This window comes from Hylaeus volcanicus, unplaced genomic scaffold (assembly GCF_026283585.1).
Source record: "Hylaeus volcanicus isolate JK05 unplaced genomic scaffold, UHH_iyHylVolc1.0_haploid 12258___fragment_4___debris, whole genome shotgun sequence".
In the NCBI taxonomy this organism is placed as follows: Eukaryota; Metazoa; Arthropoda; class Insecta; order Hymenoptera; family Colletidae; genus Hylaeus; species Hylaeus volcanicus.
The window spans coordinates 110147-118885 of record NW_026531632.1 but is presented as its reverse complement, the minus strand read 5'-3'; the positions used below and the strand labels follow the sequence as shown (position 1 = coordinate 118885).

The 8739-nt window shown below is 34.2% G+C and overlaps 1 protein-coding gene across 3 annotated transcripts in view; it reads right to left on the bottom strand.

Moving 5' to 3' along the window:
• Positions 1–497: 497 nt before the first annotated feature.
• The window catches only part of LOC128882199 (cuticle protein 19-like), a 14211-nt gene continuing 5969 nt past the window's right edge, over positions 498–8739 (bottom strand). For all 3 annotated transcript variants that reach the window (XM_054133788.1, XM_054133791.1, XM_054133790.1), the window contains exons 3-5: positions 7580–7632; positions 5959–6205; positions 498–5645 (exon numbers count right to left, since the gene is read on the bottom strand). In XM_054133788.1, the coding sequence (XP_053989763.1) occupies positions 5376–5645; positions 5959–6205; positions 7580–7632 (570 nt within the window). In that variant the 3' untranslated portion in view covers positions 498–5375. The remainder of the gene's footprint in view (positions 5646–5958; positions 6206–7579; positions 7633–8739) is intronic.

Genomic DNA, 8739 nt, shown 5'->3' with positions numbered 1-8739 from the left:
ATCTATCACTCTACCGAATTTCATTGCAATCGGTGAGTATCACTTCTGAGCCTTCCCTTGTTAGACTGCTACTAAAGTTGTTCGAGTCGACCCTGGCGCCCAATCGGAAGTCCCGGTTTTCCCATATTGAAACCTGATTCCAGTTGACCGGTACAGCGAATCGGAGTCACAGATCGGGAACAGCGGTAGCGAGGACAATTGCAGTCTCGTGAACTCCCACGGGACAACCGGGAATAGCACCACTAGCAACGGTAACAAGGAGTCATCCGGAAAGAACCACTCCGTAACGGGCCAGTATAATCAGAACGGATCCCTGTCTTCCTCCGCTGAGATATCCGGACAGTTTGCGAACGGGCATGCGAGCAACGGCAGCCTCGAGCACATCTCCTTGAAGGAAAACACCGGGAAGGAGTCGTCGAAAAATAAATCTGGGAACAGTGCGAAAAAGAATAGCAATAAGAGGTCTAGGAACAGGTAGAACACCTCTGGCTCGCTATTTGTTTGCAATAGCTCTTCGCCTCTCAAGGACGATCAAATGGACATTTACTTCCTCGTATCACAGTTTTACGTTTTGCTCACGATACTTCACTCTATTTTATAAGAAACACACCACGAGCGTCATATTTTTAACGAAGAACGAACTATAAGGCTTTCGAATAGTCGTAAGGGTTTTGAAGTTAGTTGGAAGGTAAAAGCTGAGTCGAGGTGCTGCGTGGGTTTTGAGGACCAAAAAGAGAGCACATTTTCTATAAATATTTCTATAAATATAACAAACTAACTGGGTTGTCCAGAAAGTTCGTGCCAATTTTTAAGAAAAATTCAAAGGCACATATGAATTTTGATATATATTTATTGAATTATATTGTTGAGTTTCGGCATAACGAGTTAACAAGAACTTTAATAAATAACAATTAGCTTTACAATAGAAATGTGTACGTCTCCATAGAAGTGGGTCCATCCAAAAGGTGCTCGCAACAATATAAATACCATTTTGTTCCACGACCTTTCCGCCTTTTAAGGGATATACCCATGTTAATTGTTTTCAATTATTCCAATTTAAACAGACGTGTACCACCTACCAAAAATCGGCACGGACTTTACAGACAAACTAATAAATGGACCATTGGGTAGTTTGGAAAGTAATATTCGTATTTAGTCCACCGGAATGATAATGGTACTTTTAATCAACGACTTTTGCCCTAAACTCTCTTAAAAAAAAGGGGTGGAATATCGACTACGTAGTAGTAGATTCAAAGAAGCACCATTTCGTTAGTGTTCAATATTTTGTAAAAAAAGCTCTACGTCACTTTCTGCAGAATATTGTTTTATTTAACAATTCATCAGTCTAATTACAGCCAGGTCTCCATAAATGCACAAATTTCTCTATGATAAATGCAAAAATATATAAAATATCTAAGCAATATAATATATATTACAGTGTCTAGAAAATAAGTCATGCTTTTATTTATATTTCAATTCTTCATCTGGCTCTGTGCAAGTATAAATTTGTGTAAGCATTCGCAGTATAATCACTACATGTTTTGATTATTTTAGTTGATTCAGTGTAATTGTTTATCTTATGCGTTCCATTGTTATTTGTTCTGGTCTGTACAATTTTTCTTAGAGCAGTTTTTGTTGAGTAAAGATCAGAGCTTTTATGAACATGAAATTACGCTACCAATTTTTGACTCAAATGGTCAATATATAATTAAATGTATAGCAATTAAATTTTTTTTTCTTTGCGTTAACAAAGAAACGAGATTATTTTCCGAACAACCCACTGTATTCTATCAACTTATGTTGTTCGAAAGATAACAATAGTTCATAAATTTTTCATTAAAAAATAATCAAAAATAAGAGTGGTTTTCAAAGGTCCTTTAGAAAAAGTAAACTGTCCTCGCGGTGGTCAGGATAACTCATGATAGCTTTATCTGAAATGAAGAAATCAAATATTTTCTATTAGTACTTGAGTACAGCTCTCAAAAATTGAAATTTGAATTTTTAGCAGGTTTATATACAAAACTGTCCAATTTTCTGTTAAATCTAGACCATGTATTATCTTGTAAAATAAATTACGTTCAAAGAAAAAGAAAATCCTTTGTTCAATCACGAGCTATACTCACGTATTAACCAAAAATATTTGGGTTTTTGATTTCAGATAAAGCTCTTATTTTTTAATGTTTTTTAATGAAAAATGTATGAAATATCGTTCAGATGTTACTCTTTCGAACAACGTAAGTTACAATAATATAATTTATTTAGTTTGTTCGTAAAAATGTATAGAAAATGTGCTTCCTGTTTGGCTCTCAAAACTCATGTAACCCTTCAAAGTATTGGTCTTAAAGGACAGATCGCTTGATGTTGAAGTACAGAGTGTTACCAAAAAATATACAGGACCTTTTTTCAGGATCAAGTCTTCACACAAATACAAATCGAAAAGTCCTTTACTATTTTATAATTTGAGGCTTCGTTGTTGAGATATAAGCAGATGAAATTTACAAGCAGATGTGCAAATTTACATTCAATACACACCCGCTAATCCAAATGACCAACGATAAAGTTTGAGAGTCTATAATAAAGTTTGGGTCAGGTGTTATGAGGTTCTTGGTAATTTAGTTAACAGTTTAGTTTAAGTTGGGACTAAATTGAATCTCAAGAAATAGTTGATCTAAATTGAAGAAATGAAGTAGAGAAATATTTGACCCAATCTGTACTAAATCGACCACCGATAAAGTTTGAGAGTTTATAATAAAGTTTGGGTCAGGTGGTATGAGATTATTAGTAATTGAGTTAACACAAGTTGGGCCTAAATTGAATCTCAAAAAATATTTTATCTAAATTTAAGAAATAAACTAAAGAAATACTTGTCCCAAAACTTGGTTCTAAATCAATGCTAATGACATCATACCATCTTGCCTAAACTTTATTGTAGAATTCCAAGTCATTTTCAAGTGCAGCGAGTGTGCATCAATGCGTAATTTCTCCTGCGACTTTTCGATTTCTATTTATGTACAGACTTGATCCTCAAATGATGTGGATCCTACATATTTGTTGTCACTCTGTAGAATCCTTCAGTAATTATTTTTTCTCGTTTAACCCCGAACAAATGAAATATGTTTAATTGTAGAACGATGAATATGGTACTGTGACAAATTTAGTTTGAATTCGTAACGAAATCAATTCGAGTATTAAGAAATTGAAATGTTTTTTTCGGTATTCAGTCAGTTGAGCAGTATTTGTTAGGTTTAAGGCTAGGTATGATAGAATTGAGAATCTCGTTTCGTTCAGTTTTTATTCGTTCTATTTCTTTTTTTAATAAATATGAGATCTGTTTCTAAGAATTGGAATTAGTCACATTTTGTGATAATTCTGTTGAAGTTTAGTACAAGAGATACTAATTATAATATTCTCAATTTCAATTTTAACGTCTATAGTAATCTCTTTATTTGTGTTACACTGTTCCTCATTTTTTATAACGTATATATGAAAATTTTAGTTACGGTACTAATCAGATTAAAATTAAATTGCGCAAGAAAGTAAAGCTACCGTATATCAATGTAAAAGGTTTTAATAACTAAGATAATTTTAAAACATAGGCAAAAAAAATTGTCTTATTTTTTATATTCCAGACAAATTTTCGTCACGCGAATAATACTCATACTTTTTTTTTGTTTTTTTTTTTTTTTTCTTATGATAACGTATTACTTTTTCTATTATCTTTTCGTCATAGCAAATTTTTAAATCGATGACGTCGGTACTCTAAAATTAAAATTTACAAAAAAAACTAAAAAAAAAAAATATTTTTTTGTAACCCCAAATATAAATATTGTTAACAAAGAAGTAGAAGAATTATTACCATTTTTCCGTGTCGATTCGTTGTAAATAACTAAGATACTTTGTAGTATAAGTACAAAAAAAAAAATGTATTATGAACACTTATTTATAAGAACAACAATTTATACTTAACGTTGATGTTTCTTTTACCTTTCTTTCTGGATTCTCATCTTTTTATCGTTTAACAATCTTCGCATTTAATTAGCGATGGATACTTTCGACTGCTTTACTATTTACTACGTTCGTATTAAATACACACGGTGGTGCGAACATATATGAAATGTATCCTTACACAAAACATTAATTAAAATTACAAAATAAATCTTATGAGGCACAACTAAATATCAATTATGTTTAACATGTTGTCTTGTAGTTTTTTGTAGTGCTAATAAAGAACTATGTTTGTCTCGGAGTTTTAATCGAAAATCCGGTCCTCCTGCTATATCTATTTTACATACAGGGTGTCATAAAATTAGTGTAAAAATTGTAAGTGGGGGGGGGGGGGGGGGATAGGTAGGTGAGATGATATTGAACAACAATTTCCTTTGCAAAAATGTCGAATGGCGCTTCGTTTTTGAATTATTAACTAAAAACCATTGACCAATCACAGCGCCCGATTAGCGCGCGCTCATCCGGCTACGTCGCCATCTTTACTCTCGCAGCTGAGCGCGCGCAACTCGGGCGCTGTGATTGGTCGGTGGTTTTTCGTTAATAATTCAAAAACGAAGCGTCACCCGACATTTCTGCAAAGAAAATTGTTGTTCAGAATCGTCTCGGTTACTCCCCACTTCCGGTTCTTACACTAATTCTGGGATACTGTATATGTATACAGGGTGTTCCAAAAATGTTGTAATACCTTGATGTGGATGGTTCGGAAGGTGATTTGAAACAACTTTTTCCTTAGCGAAAATGTTGTCCGAGGCTTCGTTAAGGAGATATTAACGGAAAACCCTGACCAATCAGAGCGCGGACGCCTAGGGTGTGGCCTACGTTACCGTGAGCGGTCCGCCGGCATGCTCGCGCTCTGATTGGTCGGGGTTTTCGCTTAATATCTCCTTAACGAAGCCTCGGACAATATTTTCGCTAAGGAAAAAGTTGTTCCAAATCACCTTCCGAACCACCCATTTCAAGGTGTTACAACATTTTTGGGACAGCTGTATATTCAAATTAAATCTTCAACGTCAAATTTTTTTCGTTGAACGTACTTTATATGGAAAAAAGTTTCAAGAATAAAAATAAATTATATCTAAACAAAACTGAAAAAATTAGAAAAAAACCTTGGTTGAACCAGACTCCCCTGGTCTCCCCCTTCCTTAAAAGTAGCCGAAATATATTATCGTTTGGATTCATCTTTTCTGGAAAAACTCGGCCTACCCATTAATAATACTTTTATGTAACATTTTTATAAGAACATAGGAATACTGCTGAGATCTATGCACATATATATTCGAATATTCGACAAAGTGTATTTTTAAACAATGTTGCAATTTGTACGGATATTTCAACCGATTTGTACGATTTATCTTCGGGAATTGTTATTTTTAACGGGGGTGAGAGAGAATCACTGCTGGTAAAAATGCTTTCAAGTTGGCGTCATGTTTTGGGTTCTTCGGAGGTTCGTTCCTTGTGACAACGGCGTTGAATCCATTGTGATGGTCCGCTGTGTAGGTAACTGTCCTAATTGAGCCGTCTGCTTCAACCACGGAGTATTCACCTTTCACTGTGTCACCATCCCTTTCTTCCCAGGCTGACTTTGAATCGCCAGTATATCCATCTAGGACGCCATAGTTGAACGAATACCTTGGATAGGCCTGCAAAATACATATCTTTGTTTATATAGAGGGTGTCCACTTGAAAATTTCCCAGTTGCAAATTTCGAAAAGTATGGACAATATTAATTCAATAATGTAATGGTAAATATGTATGGTAAGTATTATGGACACACTATCGTGTGAGTGAGTCACTATAAAGTTTCTGTTATCGTAAATAAAATTTGAATTACGTTGTGATACATATTGTGAATGACGTAATGGACCAGGCTACAATTTAAGGAAATATCGAAAGTGTTAATTGCTAACTTTCGATAGATTTCTTTAAGAGAAATATTGGTGGCATTTAAATTACCATGTGCTCCGCTTCTTTTTCGCTTTTTGTCTCGAATGCGGAGACAGCAGAAACCGTTTTGAAAATTGGGGGAGCGATGTATACCAGTGACGACGTCTTTGGTAGAGGCCTGTACGCGATTGGCGTTGAGACCTTGACATAAGATGGAAGTGGTTCGATTCTGCTTCCGATTGGCTGAAGGGCACAAGCAACCGGAACTGCTGCACCATTTACGGAAAACGCGTCGATTGGCGCGCAGGGGAACCTCCTGAAGACGAAATATCGTTTTATTTGTTACTAGCTCGTCGTAGATCATAGAAGTACAAATGCTTTTTATTTCTCTTATTTTTAAATGAAATTTAAATTAATGATTGTGAGTTGAATAAACAAAATTTGACTCCACTCATTCTTATTTGAGATAATATATTATAACATATACAGGGTGTCCCAAAAATGTTGGAAGTCCTTGAAAGGGGTGGTTCGGGAGGCGATTTGAAACAACTTTTTCCTTTGCGAAAATGTTGTCCGAGGCTTCGTTAAGGAGATATTAACGGAAAACCCTGACCAATCAGAGCGCGACCGTCTAGCGCGTAGCCACGCCTACCGTGGGCGGTCCACCGGCATACTCGCGCTCTGATTGGTCAGTGTTTTCCGTTAATATCTCCTCAACGAAGCCTCGGAGAACATTTTTGCTAAGGAAAAAGTTGTTTCAAATCACCTCCCGAACCACCTTTTTCAAGGTCTTACAACATTTTTGGGACACCCTGTATATACAGAGTGAAGGTGATTTGAAACAACTTTTTCCTTACCGAAAAAGTTGTCCGAGGCTTCGTTAAGGAGATATTAACAGAAAACCCCGACCAATCAGAGCGCGACCGTCTAGCGCGTAGCCACGCCTACCGTGGGTGGTCCATCGGCATACTCGCGCTATGATTGGCCGGGCTTTATCTGTTAATATTTCCATAACGAAGCCTCGGACAACATTTTCGCTAAGGAAAAAGTTGTTTCAAATCACCTCCCGAACCACCCTTTTCAATGACCTCCAACATTTTTAGGACACCCTGTATATTATACATATATAATATGTAACTATAGTTACAAATATAATGATACACCTAGTAATCTATTAGAAGAATATCATTAAGCAAAATGAAAAATTGTTAGATCCTTAAATTTTTGTTTTTCTAAACTGTCGTATTTAATCGTTACGTCGATTTATGCTGTGATATACTATGTTATTCTACATTTATTCTGTATTTCATACTATGTTTTCCTTTGTTATGTTTATTCATATTGTATTTCCCTATATCATGTTTTGTTATGCTGTATTATTTGTTATCTTACGTTTTATACATAACACAACTTAGATATGTTAGGTTGGCCAAAAAGTTGATTCGGATTTTAACGCACAAATAAACAGTGATTTTTCGTAGACATATAATTATTAATTAATTATATCTACTCTATAATATATTCTCCATTTTGTTTTACGATATTTCTCCATCTTTTGAACAAATTCATGACTCCACATTCGTAGAAGACCTCGTCAATTTAATAACCGTCCAAAATTGCAGGCAAACAACAATCACCACAAATCGAATAAACTTTCTGTCCAACCAAATAGTACTGATGATCATCTTACTGATGATGAGCGCCAGCGATAATCAGCCTGAAGTAACAGCACAAGATAACAATCTACAACAAAGAAAATCTCATCTTAAATTCCCATCTTATATTTCATTTATTAATTAAATTTTATTTATCCTGCGAGTAATAATGTTTTTTTTTTTTTTAGTACGTTTAGTTCACTGTAAATGTTACTTTATAAAAATAAAAAAATATTTGTTCTTATGTTATGTGCACGTACTATGAGTGATACAATATTCTATATTAATATTGTCCAATGAAAAAGAAATTATTCCTTATCGTGATGTATCAATAATAAAATAATTCACGTTCGTTTCACAATAAATTACATCGAATAATAATCGTAACATATGGAAAACTTCTTTAGGAAGCTATTAGGTTGTCCCAAAAGTTTCTTTCGTTTTATTAATAATTACAAAATTGTTACATTACAAAATTGTGTACAATTCATTTCACTCCATTACTGTTACAGCATCAATCTCTAAGAAATTAGATTGTCTATTTATATAAACACTGCCACAGAAAATAATTGAATGCAACTCACGAAAGAAACTTTTAGGACAACCTAATACTTTCAATTAATTTCATTTGGTATCGAAGCAGCGGCCAAGTTAACGCGCGGGGACTCGCGGGCATTCGACGATCTATCGCGCATGCGTGCACCAGATTCCCATTGTGCAACATATATGCTTACGAACTCTCAAGGAGTGCCCGTATAAATTCTTAACCAACATACGCGTTGCTACTTATTGTTAGATTACCGTTTCTTGAACGTTCAACTCTGATTGTTTTGAAGGAAGTAAATAAATAAAAAAAAAAAACAATTTAATAAAATAATCCAGCTACTTAAAGATGCACATACATGGACCAACATCTAACATTGGAGAAAACCTCATAAGAAACTGTCGCTAATAACCAAAGGTTGATGCGACATTAAATATATAATTTAAAAAAGAAGCAATTTAATTATAATCTTCAATAAATTTTTATTTACAGTGTAATAATTTACAATAAAATTTAGTTAGTTTTCAGAATTAATTTAAGGTAAAATAGTAAAATATTGTTATTGAGTAATTTAGGTATATAATTTATAAAAATAAAATATTGTTATTTAAACGTTCTAACTGCAGTTAGATGTACATGTACAATACAAAG